This window comes from Equus asinus, chromosome 13 (assembly GCF_041296235.1).
Source record: "Equus asinus isolate D_3611 breed Donkey chromosome 13, EquAss-T2T_v2, whole genome shotgun sequence".
NCBI lineage: Eukaryota > Metazoa > Chordata > Mammalia > Perissodactyla > Equidae > Equus > Equus asinus.
In genome coordinates, this window is record NC_091802.1 from 29,708,031 (window position 1) to 29,729,633 (window position 21,603).

At 41.4% G+C, this 21,603-nt stretch overlaps 2 protein-coding genes across 2 annotated transcripts; both read right to left on the minus strand.

Annotated features, from left to right (window-relative positions):
- Positions 1–9,495: 9,495 nt before the first annotated feature.
- LOC106822206 (olfactory receptor 4D2-like) lies at positions 9,496–10,728 on the minus strand. Its single transcript, XM_044746087.2, has one exon. It carries the CDS (start codon positions 10,712–10,714, stop codon positions 9,779–9,781), a length of 936 nt encoding a protein of 311 aa, XP_044602022.1. The 5' UTR covers positions 10,715–10,728; the 3' UTR covers positions 9,496–9,778.
- Positions 10,729–19,488: 8,760 nt separating this feature from the next.
- Positions 19,489–20,424, minus strand: LOC106822211 (olfactory receptor 4D1). The gene has a single exon (XM_014827296.3). It carries the CDS (start codon positions 20,422–20,424, stop codon positions 19,489–19,491), a length of 936 nt encoding a protein of 311 aa, XP_014682782.3.
- Positions 20,425–21,603: the final 1,179 nt, after the last annotated feature.

The following is a 21,603-nucleotide window of genomic DNA, read 5'->3' on the forward strand; positions in this document are numbered from 1 at the left end:
AAAGAAAACTACCGAGGAAAATTGTAGAGATCCATGAAATGTAGAATCAGCAGGCCAAGATCAGAGAGCACAGTCTCCTCAAAAGAAACAAAATTTTTGGGATTCTTGGAAGGACCATTTTCGTAGAACAGTGGTTCTTGGACGTGCATTAGAATCACCTGACGGGGATGTTAAAACTCACAAACCCCACACAGAATTTCTGATGTAGCAGGTCTTGAGTGGAGCCTGAGAATTCGCATTTTAACAAGTTTTCAGGTGATGCTGATGCTGCTTCTCTGGGGCAGCAGTTTGAGAACCACTGACTTGGAGTTTCGCTGTTCTCTGCTTGTCAGGGCAGCACAACGGACAGTTCTCTCAGAGCATCCTCAAGACAATGGTTGGACATCTTACTTTAAAAAAAAATTAATTGATCTTAACTTGGACAACATCATGGCGGGAAACATTTGTATACTATGTTGGAAACGGAAATCCTGTAAACTACCTTTTATTTTGCCAACCAGACCTCAAGGTTGATTCTCCATCCATATCCAATTCTACTCCACCATCTATAAATCCTAGAACTCCTTATACATGAGTGATTGCTCAGTAAGATCCTTCCTTTCAGACAGGACTAGTATAGGAAGTGCATATATTTTCTTATGATGATGAATTGGTCAGAATTGGAATTAACTGGCTTTATAATCTTGGTGTCCTGTAAGAACTATGATTTCTTAGAGCTTTCTGTTCTACATGAGATTTCTAGGTTGGCGTGAGTTGTTCATTGCAAATATTTATACTTAACAAAACAAAATCCCTCCGGCATATAAAAACAGAATTGAAGCTCTGGTTTCTTCCACATACAAGAGATATAGATTTTAAAAACACTAATTCTGGGGCTGGCCCTGTGGCCTGGTGATTAAGTTCGGCACACTCCACTTCAACTGCCTAGGTTCAGTTCCCAGGTGCGGACCTGGGCCACTCGTTGGGGGCCATGCTGTGGCAATGACCCACATACAAAATAGAGGAAGACCCTCTACAAAACAGAGGAAGATTGGCACAGATGTTAGCTCAGGGCAAATCTTCCTCATGCAAAAAGAGGAAGATTAGCAAGGATGTCAGCTCAGGGCAAATCTTCCTCAGCAAAAAAGAAAGAAAGAAAGAAAAGAAAAAGAAACAACAAAACCCACTAATTCATCCCAATATTTAGAGCTTTAGTCCATTTTAAAATCCAGCCACTTGTAAAAATAGCCCATGTGATGCTGGAGAAGAGAATATTTCTTATCAATCTCATTGACTATCAGATATCACTAACTGTAACATTATTAACAATAACTAATTAAATTACCTGAATTAATTCCTTATGATTCTGATTTATCTCTCAATAAGAAAACCCTTATATGTTCTAGTTTATATAGTTCTCCTCTCAAGGCACATGTATGTGTGAAATGTTTACTAAGCCGCGTCTCAAACCCAAAGTTGATTCCTCAGAGCAAGATTATGGATGATTTATCTGTTTTAAAAGTTGATTACAATGTGGCTTATTATTTTGGAGTATTGTAACCTGGCCCATTGTGAAAGTTTGGTAAATGTTTGTTAGCGTAAATGAGAGTTATCCTTCTTGAAGAGTAGGAGAGCAGTGAGAGGCATGTCTGGGTACCCCTCTACTGTCAGTGCTGGGAATACGAAAATACGACCTACACTCTGCTCTCAAGGATCTCACAGGCTGATGGGGAAAACAGACCCAGAAACATAAATGCACTCACTGCAGAGAGGAGACAGCTCTACTAGGGGAATGCCCAAAGGTTAAAGGGCTGAGCAACTAACCAAGCCTGGGAGAGAGGGGAAGGCTTCCCAGAGGAGGTGACATTTGAACAAAGGGGAAGTTCAGGTGTGTTTGGCAGACAAAGGAGGGAAAGTGTGTCTCTGTCAGGAAGAACAGAGGTCTGGAGATGAAATGGCCCAGCACACACTCCAGGAACGCTGAATGCCTCAGCTAAGCTGGAGCACAGGAGAAGTGGTGGGAGGCTAGGGTGGAGAGGAGGCAGGGATCACTCTGAATAGTGTTAAGAGACCAAGCTAATACATTTATATTTTATCCTGAGGGAGGTGAGAAGCCAGTGGAGGATGTTATGCAGGAGGATGACCTACAGATGGAGGCCTCTATGATAACAGGGAGGAGGAGAGATGGGAGAGCTGAGAGAACGGACATAGGGGGAGCAGCTCCTTTGTTTATTCATACCCCACCTTATTTCAGAAAAGACTTAATGAGAGCAGTTAAGGACCTATAACTTTGCCTGTGTCCCTGACTCATCCCGTCCCAGCTTCAGAACCCTTAAAGACGTGAGGAGGGTGAGGAGAAGTGAGGAGAAAGGGGAAAGGAGATGAAAGATAAGAAAAGGAGGATAAAAAGGTAATTAAGAAAAATTAGGGAGTCAAACCCAATGAGCCAGCTGTGACCCTTGGCTCAGTCATATCAAGACACTGGTTCAGTGAATCTGCGATGCTCTTGGCCTTTCTCACATGAGCCAAGTTGGCCACCTTCAGTCATCGTGTTTGTCCTCACATAATCTCATTCAAAGGCTGGAAGAGAGGAAAGGGGTGTGTGGCAGTTCCTTCCTCCTCGGGCATTTCTTGCCTTTCTTCATGGAGGGGAAATCTTTCTCAGAAGCTTCCTGGCAAACACACTTTTGTTGCATTTGTCACTCCGGGATCACATGAACACAAGAGCACTCTTAGCTTCTAAGTGTTCTGGGAAAGAGAACACCTGTGATAGGGGACAAGCGACGGAGACGTGGTTGGGAATGGTTGTTGGGTAGGCACCCAAGAACAATGCTATTTTCCTCTAAGGCACCCAGAAATAGGAATTAACATGATGGGCCAGAAACAAGAGAATCTTGACAATGATACAAAGTTTGTCTTATACAGGAAAACTCTTATAGTAGCAGAGGTCACAAACTCAAATGTGAGTAATATAAATGAGAGAAGGAGGTCAGGGAAGAATTTCCCCATCTAAAGAGGTACTGAAGCTCATCATCCTCCTCACTCCAGTGCAAGATTCTAGCATCTAAGCCAAAGACAGAAAATCAAGATTTTTCTTTGGAGAAACAACAACTCCAGAAAAATAGACCTCTGTGTATTGGTACATGGGGGTCCTCCAGTAAATGGCTGATTTCTACGTGAACCCCTAAAGTGAAGTCTAAAATCTTTACCCTTACACAGAGGTACCAACTAGCATTTTATTGCCTTACTCTTAAATGTAGATAACCAAAGATAACCAGGAGTTCAAGGAGAGTCACCAACACAAAGAAGCAAAAACATAATAAAAAGAAAAATGAATGAGAAGAAAACAGAAATGACATGGGAAACAGAAGAAAACTTTTTCAAAACCTCCAGTTTATATAATTAACATCCTTTGAAAGAAGCAAGAAGACATAATATCCATCAAGTAAGAACAGGATGGTATGAAAAAAGTCATAGAATAAAAAAGATTTATTCAAAATTAAAATTTGTTCACAGAAATGAAAACCTTCATAGCGGGACTGGAAGATAGGGTTGAGGAAATGTCTTCTGAACATAGAATAAAAATATAGTTTGAGTAGGGTGTCCCCAGGATGGGCCCATCATGGGCTGTCAGAGTCTGGGTCTCCCCTCCGGGAGCTGCCCATTGTGGGTATTAAAGCAAAGTGAGAAGAATACTCCCACAGGGGAGTGGCTCAGTGTGGGGAGTCAAAGCTTCCAAGGGATGAGAAGTGGATCCACACAGAGGTGCAGTCCAACACCAGGTGTTGGGGTCCAAGCAGGGTGAGGAGGATGTCTACCTCGGGGATGTTCTGCTGTGGGGTGTTGGGAAGGAGTAGTGTAAGAAAAGTGATTGAGCAGAGGGCTGGCCTTCAGGGTGATACCAAAGCCTGAGCAGAGTGAGGAAAGCATCAGGGGAGAGGGTGGAAACAGGTATGGAACTGCTATGGGAGATGGGCTGTATAGAGGGAGATGAATTAAATAAGTTCCTAAATTAAGGATAGAGTGATGTCAGAGAAAACGGCAGAGTAGAGAACTCCAAAGGCCTGTCCCTTCACAGAAACGTTGAAAAGATAAATAAACCAAAGGAATAGAATTGATAGTCCAGAAATAAATCCATACACTTGTGGTCAATTGACTTTCAACAAGAATGTCAAGACCATTCAATGGGGAAAGAACAGTCCCTCCAACAAATGGTGCTGGGACCACTGGACATCCACAGGCAAAAGAATAAAGTTGGACCACTACATCATAGCATATACAAAAATTAACTCAAAATGGATCAAAGACCTAAATATCAGAGCTGAAACTGTAAAACTCTTAGAAGAAAATATAAAGGTAAATCTTCACGAAGTCAGACTTGGCAATGCTTTCTTAGATATGATACCAAGCACACAGCAACAAAAGAAGTAAGGATAAATTAGACTTCATCAAAATTAAAAACTTTTGTGCATCAACAGATACTCTCAAGAAAGTGAAAAGATTTCTCCTAAAGAATGGGGGAAATATTTGAAAATCAAAATTTAATAAAAGTCTAGCATCCAGAATATATGAACTCATATTAAGCAACAACAAAAAGACCAACAACCTAATTTTTTAAAAAAGCAAAGGACTTGAATATACATTTCTTCGAAGAAGATATACAAATGACCCACAAGAAAAGACATTCAACACGAAAAGATGGGTCAACATCATTAGTACTTAGGGGAATGAAAATCAAAACCATAATGAGATACCGCTTCATACCCAACAGAGTGGCAATGATATTACTGGTAATAATGATAGAAAATAATAAGTGTTAGTGAGGATGCGAAGAAACTAGGACTCTCATAATTGCTGGTGTGAATGTAAAATGGTACAGCTGTTGTGGAAAACAGTTTGGCAGTTCTTCAACAAGTTACACATGGAATTATCACATGACCCAGAGATTCCACTCCTAGGTGTATACTCAAAAGAACTGAAAACAGGTACTCAAAAAAAAACTTGTACACAGATGTTAATGGCAGCACTACTCACAATAGGCACAGGATAGAAACAACCAAAATGTTATTCAACAGATGAATGGATAAACAAAATGTGGTATATCCAGGGCCGGCCCCGGGGCCGAGTGGTTAGGTTCACGCACTCTGCTTCAGTGGCCAAGGGTTTTGCTGGTTCAAATCCTAGGCGCAGACATGGCACCGCTTATCAAGCCAAGCTGAGGCAGCATCCCACATGCCATAACTAGAAGGACCCACAAATAAAAATATACAACTATGTACTGGGGACCTTGGGAGAAAAAGGAAAAATAAAATCTTAAAAAAAAAGGTGGTGGGGCCGGCCTGGTGGCACAGCGGTTAAGTGCGCACATTCTACTTCAGTGGCCCTCAGGGTTCACGGGTTCGGATCCCGGGTGCGGACATGGTGCCGCTTGACAAGCCATGCTGTGGTAGGCGTCCCACATATAAAGTAGAGGACGATGGGCATGGATGTTAGCTCAGGGCCAGTCTTCCTCAGCAAAAAGAGGAAGATTGGCAGCAGTTAGCTCAGGGCTAATCTTCCTCAAAAAAAAAAAAAAGTGATGTATCCATACGATGGAATATTATTCAGCCACAAAAAGGAATGGAGTAGGGATACATACTACAATGTGAATTAACATTATTAAACATTATGCTAAGTGAAAGAAGCCAGGCACAAAATATCGTACTATTCTATTTACATGAAATGTCCATAATAGGTAAATCTGTAAGGACAGAAAGCCGATTAGTGGATTCCAGGAGCTAAGGAGAGGGGAGGGAATGGAGAGCGACTGCTTAGTGGGTATGGGGTTTCCTTTTGGGGTGATGAAAATGTTTTGGAACTAGATAGAGGTGATGGTTGCACCACACTGTGAAAGTAGTAAATGCCACTGAATTGTCCACTTGAAAATGGTTAATTTTATGTTATGTGAATTTCATATATAAATACATTTTAAGGATTACAGGAACCAGATTCCTCACCAGAGAAAGGAGATACGAGTGTGGAAAGAGAAAAACCGACTGAATCCTGTGGTGTTGAATTGGAAATGAAGTATCCAGGTGAACATATGGTTTTCATTACATAGATGATAGACAGATGGTGAAATAAGTATAGATTGAATGTGTTATGTGTTTATATGTATATATATACATATAAAGATATATAATATATGTATATGTATAATATATGTATATATATATGTGTGTGTGTGTATATATGTGTATCTATGTATATAATAATGAGCACACCTAGCACCCAGATATTGACTTCCAAATACCATTCTCCACTAAAAGGAAGCAGGACTGTTTAAAGAAATAGTTGATTCCAGAGCTGGAGCAGAGAAAGCACAAGATAAGCATGGGACATATCATGGTGCCAGAAAGGAAGGAAGTGCTCCAAGAACACAAAGAACATGGAAGCCATCTTGAAAAGACTCTGATTGGCCAAATCTGGGGGAAACTGAGCATCTGGGCAAAATAAGTAGTGAAAGTAATGGATTATAACTCAGTGGATTAAAAAAAAAAGAAAATAGGAGTTCACAGATAAAAATAAACAAATGAATAAATTGGAAGTTTGACAAGGAACCAGATAGTCACATAGTCTCAGAGTACCTCCCCACAAAATACTCACGAATTTCCAAGGGAAAAATGAATAGCTTATGTAAGAAGCCTAACAAACGCCTCTTTAATCAAGTAATCAAACTGATGGGACGTCAATAATGGGACAAAGTGAAATCACTGGCCCCTCACAGGCTGCAGTAAGAACACAGCATGACTTCTGTGACATCCTTGGCAGAATGACAGCAACACATTACCAGAGTCTAATCACGAAACAGCAGACAAATCCAAACTGAGAGACATCCCACAAAATAACTGGCCTATAATCTTTGGAAGCGCTACGATAATCAAACTCAAGGAAGAACTCTTCCAGACTAAAGGAAGCCAAAGAGACAGGACAACTAAATACAGCACGTGATTTTTGAACCAGATTCTCCACCTGTAAGACTTTATTGGGACATTTGGCAAAACTTGAATAGAGGCTAAAGATTAGATTCTGGCATTGTATTGTTACGCTATCAATTTTGATGACTGTATGGCGGTATTGTAGAAAAATGCTTTGTAGAAAACACATATTAAAGTATTAAGCAGTGGTGGGCATCAGGTTGGCAACTTACCCTCAAACCTTTAGGAAAAAAAAGTCCTTTATACTATCCTTGCAACTTTTCTGTAAGTTTGAGATATTTCAAGAAGTTAAAAAAAATTTTTTTTAATTTTTATTTTTTTCAGATGTACATCATATTTCGATTTCTGTATACATTACATCATGTTCACCACCCGAATAGTAATTATAGTGCATCCCCTCACATGTGACCCTAATCACCCCTTTTGCCCTCCCCCTTCCCCCCTGCCCCAATGGTAACCACCACTCCAATCTCCAATGCTATGTGTGTGGTGTTTTTGGTTGTTTTTATCTTCTACTTATGAGTGAGATCAATTTTTTAAAAAAAGTTAAAAGAACTATGTAGAATATCTTTCTGTCCTCTGGGTAAGAAACAATTTTTTAAAAATAGATCTCAATAAGAGTTATTACTAAGATATACCTGACTACACTAAAATTAACACCACGAATAGAGGGGCTGGCCCCGTGGCTGAGTGGTTAAGTTCGCGCGCTCCGCTGCAGGCAGCCCAGTGTTTCATTGGTTCGAATCCTGGGCACGGACATGGCACTGCTCATCAAACCATGCTGAGGCAGCGTCCCACATACCACAACTGGAAGGACCCACACGAAGAATGTACAACTACGTACCTGGGGGCTTTGGGGAGAAAAAGGAAAAAATAAAATCTTTAAAAAAAAACAAAAAAGGGGCCGGCTCCGTGGCCGAGTGGTTAAGTTCGCGCTCTCCGCTGCGGTGGCCCAGGGTTCGGATCCCGGGCATGGACATGGCACCGCTCATCAGGCCATGTTGAGGCGGCGTCCCACATCCCACAACTAGAAGGACATGCAACTAAGATATACAACTGTGTACAGGGGGTTTGGGGAGATAAAGCAGAAAAAAAAAAAAAAAGATTGGCAACAGTTGTTAGCTCAGGTGCCAATCTTTAAAAAAAGAAAAAAGCAATCTCTTACTTAAAAAAAAAAAACAAAACACCACAAATAGAGAAGACAAACCACAAACCGGGAAAAGCTATTGTAACAAATACAGTTGACAATAAATCAGTAATAAAATTACATAGGAACACCTATGTTAACTAGAAAAAGTCGTTAGAAAAATGAACAAACACATTCATGGGAAATAATGCAATGAAAATATGAAAAGAAATATTTGGGAACAGAGAAGTGCAAATTAAGACTATAGAGAAATGTCAATTTTTACCCACTAAAATGGCAAAAATTAAGAAATCCGACAATATCAACTGTTAGAAGGATATGAATCAATGGGAACATTGCACACTGCTAATCAACATGCAATTTGGTACAGCAACTGGAAAACAATTTGGCACTATTTTGTAAAGTTAAATCTTTGACGATGCCGTGACTTAGCCATTCCACTTTGAGGTATATAACCCTTAGCCTCTCAATGTGGCACCTGGAGACAAGTTGAGGACTAGTCAAAAGAGCACTGTTTCAACAGCAAAAATAAAAAAAACTGGAAACAACCCAAATCAGCTTATTTTTCACAATGGAATATTATACAGCAGTGAAAATGAAGAATTACAGCCAAACAGAACAACATGTGGAGCTTAGAAACATACTGTTGAGTGAAAAAAAGAAAATCCTGGAATATTATGTACAGCAGGATGTTTTTATAAGGCTCAAAATAAACAAAGCTAAACTATATACTGATTATATAAAAATGTAATAAAACTCTTTTTATAAGCAATAGAATGATGACCACAAAATTCAAGACAGTGGTTTCATCTGGGAGGACCTGAGAGCAAACGTGATGGAGAGGACCCTAGAGGTAGGCAGAAGTTCTTGATAACTTCTGTTTCTTGAACTGAGCAGTTTTTACATGAGCATTCATACATAATATAATGTTTTATAACTTACATGTATTTTACACATAATCTTTTGTCTGTAATAATTATTAAACTTCATTAAACATGTAAAGAGAGAAAAGTCTGAACATTGAGGATAATTTCAAATTTGAAATTAAAATCGTTGAAAAAAGACTGGAAGAAAAAAATAGTTATATGGTTTGCCCAATATTTTCTCACATAACTTTTTTATTTGATTCTTATAATAAGGCTGGGAGGTTTGGGAGTCCAATATTACTTTAAGCAAGTTTGTTGAGGAAGAAGTCATGAGGTCAAGGCAGGCCAAGTGGTTCTTCCCAGGTCACCAGTTTGGTAAGAGATGGGTTGGGGCTTCTACTTTAAGGCTGAAGACTCTAAATCCTGTGCTGTCTCCAATAATCCAGATTTACACCAAAAAGGAGTATTGGGAAAAGAGGTCAAAATACAGAAAATAGAACTGCTTTTATGGGGAAATGCTGCTATCATGAGGAAACTGTCCGCCAAGAAGGTGTAAAGGAGGGTGTGGCTTTCCAAAATGTTTCCATGAGAACACAATTTATTGCATAGGAGAGTTCAAATCATCCATCACAAACAAAAATAGGATATTTCACTTATCCTAAAAATCTAAGTTGCCTAGTTTCAAAACTCATTCACTTTTACAAAAACCCTCACAACGTGTCTACAAGCTATGAAGAGAGCAGATACAGTAGGTCTCTCTCCAGTTTACAAATGTAAAACAAAGCCAAAGAGAAGTGACCTGCCCGTTATCACTCCCTTTTACAAACCAGCCAGCGTCTCCCTAGTCTCTTCACTGCTGCCTGCATCTCCTGGTTCCTCAGGGTGTAGATCATGGGGTTGAGCATGGGGGTCATGACCGTGTGTCCAATGGACACAGCCTTGTCCATGGGGAAGGGGGTGAAGGGCCGGGCATAGAGGTAAATGCTTGGAATGAAGACCATAGACACCACGACGATGTGGGTGGTGCAGGTGGAAGCTGCCTTCCTCCTCGCCTGCCCTGAGTGGGACCTCAGCATCACCAGGATGACTGAGTAGGACATCAGGAGCAGAAAGAACCAGATGACATCCAACAACCCACTGTTGGAGATCATGAGGAACTCTAAGACGGAAGTGTCAGTGCAGGCAAGTCTCAGCACTTGTGGGACATCACAGTAGAAGTTATCTAGGACGTTGGGGCCACAGAAAGGCAGAGGGAGCATCAGAACCAGTTGGGAAATGGAATGGACAAAACCTACCATCCAGGCTGTCACCACCAGCCCCACACAGAGCTGCGTGTTCATGATGGTGACATAGTGGAGGGGCCGAGAGATGGCAACAAGGCGGTCATAGGCCATTACCGAGAGGAAGAAGACCATAGCACCTCCCAGAAAGTGGAAGAAGAAGATCTGGGTCATGCAGCCCTGGTAGGAGATGGTCTTCTCCTCCGAGAGGAAGTCCACTAACATCTTTGGAGCAGTGACTGAGGAGAAGGAGAGGTCTAAGATAGCCAGGTTTTGGAGCAGAAAATACATGGGCGTGTGGAGCCGGGAATCAGACGTCACCGTGACCATGATGAGGAGGTTTCCCATGACAGTGGTGGTGTAGACAAACAGGAACACCAGAAACAGGAAAAGCTGGAGCTCCTGAGTCTGTGAGAGCCCCAGGAAGACAAATTCTGACACCCACGTGAGGTTCTCTGTTTCCATGGTGTCTTCTCCATGCACCTAAGGAAAACGAACCACAGACATAGATGCATGAAGTCACTTTTAGTGTCAGGGGCCCAAACTCAGTTGTCCAGTTCCAGATGATGAATATCCTCATGTGCAGATCGTAATACCAGGTGCTGATTAAATGGCCTTGTCTCTGAAGAGTTTACAGGTTGGTGCTGGAATATACATTGATGAGCTATCTTAGAGCCATCCAGAGACATATGCAACCTGCTTTTCAAAGATTCAGTGCAACATTATGGTGGTAAGACTTGGAGTCCGGCAGATCTGCAGTCAAATTTCAGGGCTTCTATTTCTTTGAGATTTGGCCTTGAGTAAGTTACTTAATCTCTCTGAGTCTCAGATTCCACATCTGTAAGGTGGAGATAAAAATGTTTTCTTTATAGAACTGTCTAGGGATTAAATAAAATTCCACATAAAGTCCCTAGAACAGTGCCTGGAAATAAATGGTAACCACTCTCTTCTGTGAGGTCTCCTGCTCTAAAGACATCTTCCCTTCTTATAGTCTCTAACAAATTTTTCTACCAATCGTTTTTCATGTAACACAACACACCACAACGTCAGTGAATCTTTCATATGTCTACGTTTTTCCTCCATAATTCAAATGTAAGCCCCATAGGCATAGATATGGACCTTATAATTTATTTGTGCCCTGAGAGCTCATCCTTGCTGATAGTCAAAACACAAAAAGCATGTGGTGGTGACTCCTCGCAGGTGAACAGCTATAGACTACGTCCCCACCTCCGCCCATGTAGGTGGCCCCTTACTGAGTGAAGATAGGACATATGTGGTGTGTATGCTGGGACAAGAGAGAGAAAGGGGAGAGACATTCTCTGGACTAAGAAATAGATGATGAATATTGTATGAAAGGGTCTCAGAGAGCTCCTCTGAAAGGAACAAGAATTTTAGAAGATGTTACTGAATACGAGGGTAGAAGAAAAAGGGAGATGGTGAAATAAGAAAAATGAAAGAGACAAAGGATAAAGAAGGGAAATTAAGAGGAAGGAAGATGAAGGAATCGAGCAAGTAAGGAAAGGGGAATGGAAAGGTGGTGGGGCAGGGAAGGGAATGGGACCAAAGAAGGAAAAGGAGGATGAGGGTGAGAGATGGAGGGTGAGAGATAGAGGGTGACGGGGGTACGAGGTAGGTGGCCTCCCCACTCCATCCGCCTTGTCTCAATCTCCCCTCCTTTCTCACTACAATCTATTATCTATTAGAGGTCATTTTAATTTTATCATTCACTCTGCTTGCATTTGCTTCCACTCCAGTCCACTTCTATATAGCTGTCAAGGAGACCTTTCTAAACTCCTACCTGATCATGTTTCTCCCTCATTACAATCTTTTAATGATTGTGTAGTGCCCACAGCTTAGTACTCAAACTCAAGCCACCTAACATACTTTGTAGATCAATTCAGGGTAGAAAAACACACTCACGTATGTGCATGCAACTCCCTCTCAGCATGTCATGCAAAGCTATAAAATGGAGCCTCCATCTACCATTCTAATCAATGTCCCTGTCACCCAGGAGCTGATGGCTTTTCAAGGAATTCATAGCTTCTCACATATGTCATATGCTTCATTATTTCTGTAGCTTTGGTGATGAATTCTGTTTCCTGAAATACCTTCCACTACCTTCTCAACCTAGAAGTACTCAGATATCAATTTTTCTGTGATTCCTTCCCATATTTCTCCCATGCAGAATTAATCCCCCTGTCTCTGGGATCCAATAACATTTTATAAATACCTCTGTTGTAGCATTTATCATTTTTCCTGTTGTTCTTCTTAACTAGATTTTAAATTCAATAACTTAGCAGCCCTGGCACCTATAACAGGAACTCTGACTTAGCAGTTGCTCAAAAAAATCTTTGCTATCTCTGTATTAGCAGGTAATTACGTGATCTTGTTTTATGTGACTGTGTGGAGAATTCTGTGGTGTATTTCTTGATCTTTTGCTCTCAGCATCCTCCCTCTTAATCATAGGGACAATTCTTCACTTGGTTGTTAAAACATGGGTTGCAGGGGCTGGCCCCGTGGCCGAGTGGTTAAGTTCGCGCGCTCCGCTGCAGGCGGCCCAGTGTTTCGTTGGTTCGAATCCTGGGCGTGAACGTGGCACTGCTCGTCGGACCACGCTGAGGCGGCATCCCACATGCCACAACTAGAAGAACCCACAACGAAGAATACACAACTATGTACCGGGGGGCTTTGGGGAGAAAAAGAAAAAAATAAAATCTTAAAAAAAAAAACAAAAACAAAACATGGGTTGCAACCACCGAAATCTGTGTTCAACATTCCATTTTCCCTGCCTTGCTTTCTGAGGCTGTCCTCACACGTAGACTTACTACCATCAAGTCTGTGTCGCTTGTTTATTCTCCACACCCTCCAGCAAGTGTTTCTGGGTTCCTCATACAGCTGATCTATCCACAGGTGAGGAAACCCTGGTCTCTCACCTTCCTTCAGCTCACAACAGGAAAGAGGCTTCAGGTCTCACATCTTCTTGGAGATCCGTTTCCTCCAGCTTCCATTTCCCAGCCATTGCCTGCACCTCATGTACACTACAATGGCAGTGCCCCGAGGGGAAGAGCGGATCTCTTTAGGGAGAAGCTTTGGACTGGGCTCAGGACGCAGATGTGGGCTGATTACCACTGGGGACAAGGGAGCAGTGGGAGTTGTTAAAAAGTTTCTAAATGTCTCAAAAACACTTACACTTTGAGAGGTCTTCCTTGGGGGCCATAAGAACCAAGGACAATGACATTTTTAGAGATTTGTAGAACATAGAACTCTCAGGCCTGGATCCAAAAGGACAAGAGTCTCCTCAAAAGAGACAGATTGTTTGGCAGTTTTAGAAGAACCCGTGTCTTTGGCCAGTGATTCTGCCCCTTGAAAGAGTCACCTGGAGAGCTTGTCAAAGGCAGATCAGTGTGCCCCAGCCCCAGAAGTTCTCATTCAATTGGTCTGGGAAGGCCAGGAATTTGCATTTGTAACAAGTTCTCAGATGATGCTCCTGTTCCTGGGAGCACAGACTAAGAACCACTGACTTGTTCCTCAGCACAACAGACTGTTCCCTCTCTCTCGTGGCATCGTCGAGATAACTGGTTCAATTTCCTTCTTTCTTCTCCTCCTCCTTTTCCATCTTCTCCTCCGTTTCCTTGGACTTTAAAACCTAATTGATCTTGACTCAGGGAAAGTCGCAGGTGGGAAAATGTTTGCATATTACAACGGAAACTTAATACCCTGTAAACCTCGTCCTTTATTTTGCCTACTAGACCCCCCAGTGTTGATTCACCACCCGTATCTAAGACTACTCACATTGTCTATACAATGCTAGTGTTCTTTACATGTGAATTATTACTACCTCTAATACAAGGATATTACAGGAAACCCATATATTGTCTCACTATGACGAACTGATCAAAAGTGGAATTAACTCACGTTGTAACCTAGATGTGCTGTAAAAACTGTCCCTATTTTAGACAGAGCTCTCTGATCTACAGAGGATTTCCAGGCTGGCCTGAATTCTGTCACTGCAAATGTCTACACTTGGCAAAATTAAGCATCTGCCTCTGGCAGATAAGAATGCAATGTGAAGCTCTTCCACATACAAGACATGTAGATTTTTCAAAAACACAAATTCTTAGTTAGAGCTTTAGTCCTTTTTAAAATTGAGTGCCTTGGAAAAGTGTCCTGGATAGATTCGGAGGAAGAGGAAAGAACTGGTCGATCTCACTGACTCTCATATGGGTGATTTTGAGTTCTGATTCTGATTCAGCTTTCAATAAGGGAAACCTGATATGTTTGTTTATATATTTCCCATGTGAAGGCACATGTGATCTGAAAATTGTCCACCCAACCTCATCCCTTCAGTGCATCCGCTAACCAACATAATGATTCCCAAAGACCCAATGGCAAGAATGAAATATTAAGCTAAAGATGCAATCGTGGAAACAGTGAGAAAACTATTCCCCTGTGTACCACATATCTAAGAACATAGATATTTCTCACACTTAACTACTGTAACCACTTCAAACTGTTACATGCATGCGAGATACATGCAGAAGGAAACTCATTTACGTTCTCACTGAGGGAGCCCGGCATCACTGATAGTTAATAGTTCTCCCCTCGTGATGGTCAGTTTTATGGGTCAACTTCACTAGTCTATAGTCCCCAATGATCCAATCAAACACTAATCTAGGTGTTGCTGTGAAGGTATTTTGCAGATGTGATTGATGTCCATAATCAGTTGATTTTGAGTAAAGGAGAGATTATCCTGGATTATCTGGATGTGCCTCAGTCAATAAGTCCGAAGGCCTTAAGAGTAGAACTGAGGTTTCCTTGAAGAAGGTAAAATTCTGGACTGCAGCTTCATGCCTAAGAGTTCCAGACTGCCCTTCCTGGTGGCCACCCTACAGATTTCATACTTGCCTGACCAGTTTCACAACACATGAGCCAATTCCTTGCAATACGTCTCTTAATGTACATATCATATATCCTACTTGTCCTGTTTCTCTGGTGAACCCTGACTGATACACCACATTTTATTAATCACATGTGAAGTTAACGTCTCAGGCAAAGTGGATTGAAGTCTTTTCCTCTTTACACTTAGATTGTCCTTGAGCTTGATGATAAATACAACTAAAATGGCAAGATCTAAGGATTATTAAGGCAGAGAAGTGATGTATTCTCGAGATCAGCATAAATCTGTCACTGAAATGATTTACAGCCTTCTCCCAACCACTTTTAAGAGAGCTGTTTTCATTAATCCTATATGATCCCCAAATGATTAAAGAGCATTACTTGACCTGATTGTTCAGATCCTGAGGAGCCTGATGCCTAACTATCTTGGTTTAATGTAAAAGTATGGATGGGGAGTGAAAAAATAGTGGGAAATGGGAATATATGAAGGAACTAACATTAATGGACCCCTACTATATGCCCAGTACTATGACTGGGGTTTTACATTTACTCATTGATCCACACAACATTCTGGGGAATTATGTAAACTTAACAGCTAATGAAGCAGAGGTTCAATGATGTCCAAAAGGAGCACAACAATAGGAGTTAGAGCCAGGATTTGAATGCCATGGCTTCAAAGCCTGCCATGGTCCCACCATACTGTGGAAGACAGCATCAGAACATGGGCAGCACTTTTAATTTAACCCACTTAAAACAACTTATTTTAAATTTTTCTTTAAATTCTTTATAGTGGAAGACATTATACAACTCGCATAGTGTTAAAAAAATTTAGATTTGAGTCAAATTTATATCGTAGAAACAGTAGAGCTTCCACAAGATATGTCTTCAAGGTTCAAATTCTCATGGATAGAGCTGTATTCATTTAAATGGAGTAGTTTTCAAGAAATTCAGTGAAGAAGCCAACACCTCATTCTGTGGAATGATCATTTGTAAGATAAATCTGGGGAAATTTTCTCATTCTTCTTTCTGGGTTGAATTACAGATTATCCTTAGCATTTCTGTACTTCCTACCACTCTTAGAATTGACATTCCAGGTCACATAGAAGTAAAATTTTCATAAATTAAAAAAAGGGACTCAAGACAACTTAAAAAAAATTAAACCAATAAATGACTTCCAGTCATTTATAAATGGAATCAATAGACTGAAATGGCACATTGTATGGCAGGACAAATTGATAAACAGCAGTGAATGCTAAGACATCACTGAGTAAAGTTACAGAAGTCCAATGACAAAGAAACAATCCTATAGGTTTCCATGAAAAAAAAGATGAAGTCATCTATAAGGATAAAAATCAGGCTGGCTTCAAACTTCTCCACAGACTTAGAAAACAAAGGAACAGCTACAAAGACCACAGTCGAGGAAGTATCGCCCAAAGATGTTTGCCCAGTAAATTGTCGTTTATTTATACAGGCAACAGACAAATATTTTCCAACATTTAGCTCAGAAAATACAGCTACAACCTCTCTTATCTCTTTGTGGCTGTTAATTACAGGGTTTTAAAAAAAGTTTCCCGTTCTGTGTCTTGACTATATCAATGTTAATATCCTGCCTGTGAACATTGGATACAGTGTTGCAAGATGTTACCATTGGGAGAAACCGGGTGAAGGGAGATCTCTATTGTTTCTTACAACTTTGAGTGAATCTACAATTATCTCAAATTAGAAGTTTGATTTAAGAACTTTTTTAGAAGTCTTCCATTCCTGGAATTGTCTGTTTTCTTGGAGTTCCTTTCTTTCAGTTTGTCTTTTGTTGTTGTGTCCATCTTCTATACTGGACATTTTCTTCATGCGTCTAGTGAATTTTGGTGAGACATTAGTATTTAAAATCAAACCACTACATGCAGGTAGGATGCATGAGATGAGCTGGAGAAATTGTAGGCTTCTCTTTAAGATGATCAGGTCGGTTGTATTGTCAAAAGATCCCAGAATGCCAGTTCGGGAAGAGGGCCTGGATTATATATCTGAGGCTGTTTAGTATCTCTAAATAAATCCTTCTCATTTTTTTTCTGGAAGGACTTAGATATTGGAGTTCTGCAGTAGGGTGGGGGAGAGCACTAGGAGTGAGATTTCCCCTCTGCCTGGATATGCACTCTCCATGTTACCTTAGTCCTCCCTGGGCACACTTTACTTATTCCTATTACCTGTCAGCTTCTCCAGGCATTTGATTTTATAGCTTTGTCCGTGACAGACTTTGCTCATTGTCACGATTTTTGACTCAGGCCAATTATGTCTCTTCCTGCTACCAGGAGCTTACACCTACGTGGTAGACAGTGTTGATCGCCGTTCCCAACTCCCTTCATTCTGGCTGAAAAAGCCAGACATTCACCTTTCCATTCCCTTTTACAGACTAGGGTGACCAAATAACCCAGTACTGGCAACAAGTCATAGGAGAATTCTGCCGGACTGGTTCTTGGAATATTTTACACCCCTAGTAAAAGAGGGGAAAGTGCACGTGGATGCCTCTCCTCTTCCTTCTTGTTGAATTATTTGAATATAAGACATGATGACTATGTTTGGCAGCCATATTGCTACCATGAGGGGAAAATTAAAGAATTGTGGAACAGCCAACTCAGAGCCCTAAAACTTTTAAGCTGCTGAATTAAACAACTCTGGAATTGCCTATCTCCTGGTCTTCTTTTTAAGTGAGATAATGGTTTCCTTATTATTTAAGCCAACGTTATTCAGTTATTCTGCAACTTGCAACCAAAAGCACCCCTATGGATACATATTTCGAAGGGAATAATCATTGTTTTTTAAATAGTTCACACTCCCAGTGCAGCAGTGTATCATATGGTGAGCATCACATTTTAAGGAAGGTGTTGTCACATGAGAGTAAACACAGAAGAGATGGCCAAGATGGTGGAATCAGAAAAGTTGTCACCATGGGAACAATTGAAGGACCGGCGATGTTGCATCCAGAGAAGAGACAAGCGAAGGATGAGAAAAGTATCATGAGTTCTTTTAAGAACTTTAATGTGAAAGGGGAAAACACGTCTGAGGGACCACATGGTTCAAATATGACACTCAGTCCATTTTATCTCTCCTCATCTCCAAAGGTCCACTGTGAATAGGGAGAAACTAGTGAAATGCGGACAAGGAGGTAGAAATGGAGAAAAGATAAACTCAAGGGTTTCATGATGGCTTCGAGAGAACCCAAGAAGAGCTTATAACTTTTATTTATTGAGTAGGATAGTTGCTGGGAGGGAAGAGGGAACAAAAAGCCTTCTGCATTATCTCCGTCACTTTGGATCAACATTATACATTGGCTGAGACTTTTACAAAGTGATGCATACCTCTGGAAATGGAGAAAATAAATACAAAATACAGTGGCAGAAATGCAAAGTAGATTCTGAAATTGACGGGGAACCAACAGAGTGCAGGAAAAGTGGAAATGCCTCTGTGTGTAAGACCCTGTTCAAGGTGCTGGGAAGATTTAAAGATGAATGAAGCACGTCCCCTGCCCTCAAGGAGCTCTCATTGCAGTGCAGGGAGTCAAAGAGACAGGTAAAACCCCACGAGGTGCTAGCCTCAGACTGAACTCACTACCTCAAATCTGGAACCCTAACAGCCATGCCTCTTCCCTCTCTGGCCTTGCTTCCCCAACCACACTACATCATCTGCCTCCAGCCATTTCATCCAAATCATGAGAATTGTGTTGGGTAGAAAGTAAAGTACTTTGCAAATTGTCCAAGGAGAATTTGATAGGGAAGAAACAAATCCAGAGGACAAATATTCCTTATGGGAAGCATTTCGACAATGTTAAAAGTGAGACCACTTCCTAAAACCACAGTGGGGAATGAGGCAGAGAGGCAGGGAGCAGAAAAGAATGTGATTATTCCACAGTCAAGATCAAAGTGCTCACCATTCATCACAGATAGTCATCCATACATCAGGATCTCTCTGGGTTTCCCCTTTGGATGGTGGGAGACCCTGAGTTTCAAGTCCCATCCATTCTTCTGCTTCTCAACTTGGAGTCAGAGGAACCAGCTTCCTGGCCAAACTCTGCCACTCACTTGCTGTTCCTCATTGAACAAATCACTGCTCGCTGAGCTTTCTCATCTGTAACGCTGTTTAATATAATCATAACAGATACACTGTCAGTTTTATGAGAAGGAGATGAAAGTGTGAACGTGCCTAATACAGTACCTGACACAAGAGGAGATCCATGGAAATATCAGATTAATCTCAATTGCCACACTCTATAATGACTTCCCTCCATTTTTCACATGGAAAACAAAGGTTCAGAGAGAAGATTGGCCATTTACAGCCTACCTATTTTCAGTTCACTCCTTGCTGCAGATCACTAGGCGCTTGCCTAATCTCTTCATGGCTGCCTGCATCTCCTGGTTCCTCAGGGTGTAGATCATGGGGTTGAGCATGGGGGTGATGACCGTGTAGCTGATGGACACAGCCTTGTCCATGGGGAAGGGGGTGAAGGGCCGGGTATAGATATAGACGCAGGGAACAAAGATCATGGACACCACGATGATGTGGGTGGTGCAGGTGGAAGCTGCCTTCCTCCTTGCCTGCCCTGAGTGGGACCTCAGCATCACCAGGATGACAGTGTAAGAGATCAGAAGGAGGAAGAACCAGATGAGGACCAGCATCCCACTGTTGGAGATCATGAGGAACTCCAGGAGGGAGGTGTCAGTGCAGGCAAGTCTCAGCACTTGTGGAACATCACAGTAGAAGTTATCCAGGATGTTGGGACCACAAAAAGGCAATGGGAGCATCAGAGCCAGCTGAACAATGGAGTGGACAAAGCCCCCTCCCCAGGCAGCCAGCACCAGCCCCACACAGAGCTGAGTGTTCATGATGGTGACGTAGTGGAGGGGCCGGGAGATGGCTATGTAGCGATCATAGGCCATCACCGAGAGAAAGAAGACAGTCCCACCTCCCAAGAAGTGGAAGAAGAAAATCTGGGCCATGCAGCCCTGGTAGGAGATGGTCTTGGTCTCATGAAGGAAGTCCACCAGCATCTTTGGGGCAGTGACTGTGGAATAGCAGAGGTCTATTACAGCCAGATTTCGGAGTAGAAAATACATGGGCATGTGGAGCTGGGAGTCAAAAGTCACTGCGATCAAGATAAGGAGGTTTCCCACAACAGTGGTGACATAGACAATTAGGAACACCAGGAACAGGAATTTCTGGAACTCCTGGGTCTGTGAGAACCCTGAGAGGACAAACTCTGACACCCATGTGATGTTCTGTGGTTCCATGGGATCTTCCCCACTTACTAGAGAGAAACCATGTAAAACAAAAATCATGCAAATTCAATCATTATCCTTTAGAGGGTCAGGATTGAATTGATCAAAGTCATTGCTGAGTACCTTTCCAAGATGGAGTTTAGGAGAGCCTTCCATGGGGATAGATACATTTTCAAGGTTCTCACAGACTTATGTCCCTAACCACACCCTACATTGTATTACAGGCATTATGGATCTTTTCCCCTTTGTCCCACCCTGTCTTTGTCCATGGATTTCATGTCTGATTCATACCTACTGTGCACAGCATAATGCCTTGTGAATCAGAGGCTCCACAAATATAGTTGAATCAATCAATCAATCAATGAACATGTCAGCAAGCACCTGTGACCAATAACATCATCTACCTAGGTGCATAAATCTTGAGAGGATATAGAAGCTAATGATTTTAGATAAACCAATAGATGCTTCTTCATAGTGGATGTGAGGGGCTGCACATGCTTCATTGCTGAAGGAAGAGAGGGGTGTATTAGAAGAAACTGTCATGTACAAATTCAGAGGCAAATGTGAAGAAAAACAAGCCGATATACTTGGCTGTCGTGAAGGGGGGATAATTAGTGCTTCCCAAACTTTTCCATGTAAATACTTCTTTAATCTCATTTGTTGCCATGGAGCCATCTGCTGGGGTAACTCAAAGCAGCCCAGGACAAATGCAAAATTTCCTTGAACTCTCATGTTTTACATTGTAAAATTTATGTGAATTTTCTATTATAACCATATCTCTAGACAATCTTTGGGAGGCTTTATAAAATTTAAGTATTGTGGCTTGTAAAACTTTGGTAAGACCAAGGTGTTATGGAAAATATAGGAGAGAGAAGAAATGTGTTTCTTTAGTTCAATAAGTGAAAGCTCTAGAAGACATTCACTTGAAAAATAAATTGAGTTCCTTGGTGTTAAAACTCATTCCCTTGGATTATGCTTTTTTGGAATTGTTTTCTCTAATAATTCAGGAAAATTTGCTCTGAAGCCCCATCGGGTGAAGATCATAGAACATAGAAAGATCTCGCCCCCCTGATTGCCGCTTGATACGTGGGAGGGGCAGCAGCAATGCACCGATTTTCTTTTTACAAGGGAATTAAACGAATATATGTAAAAACATTTCTATCACCTTCTGTCAACAAGTATAAAACAATT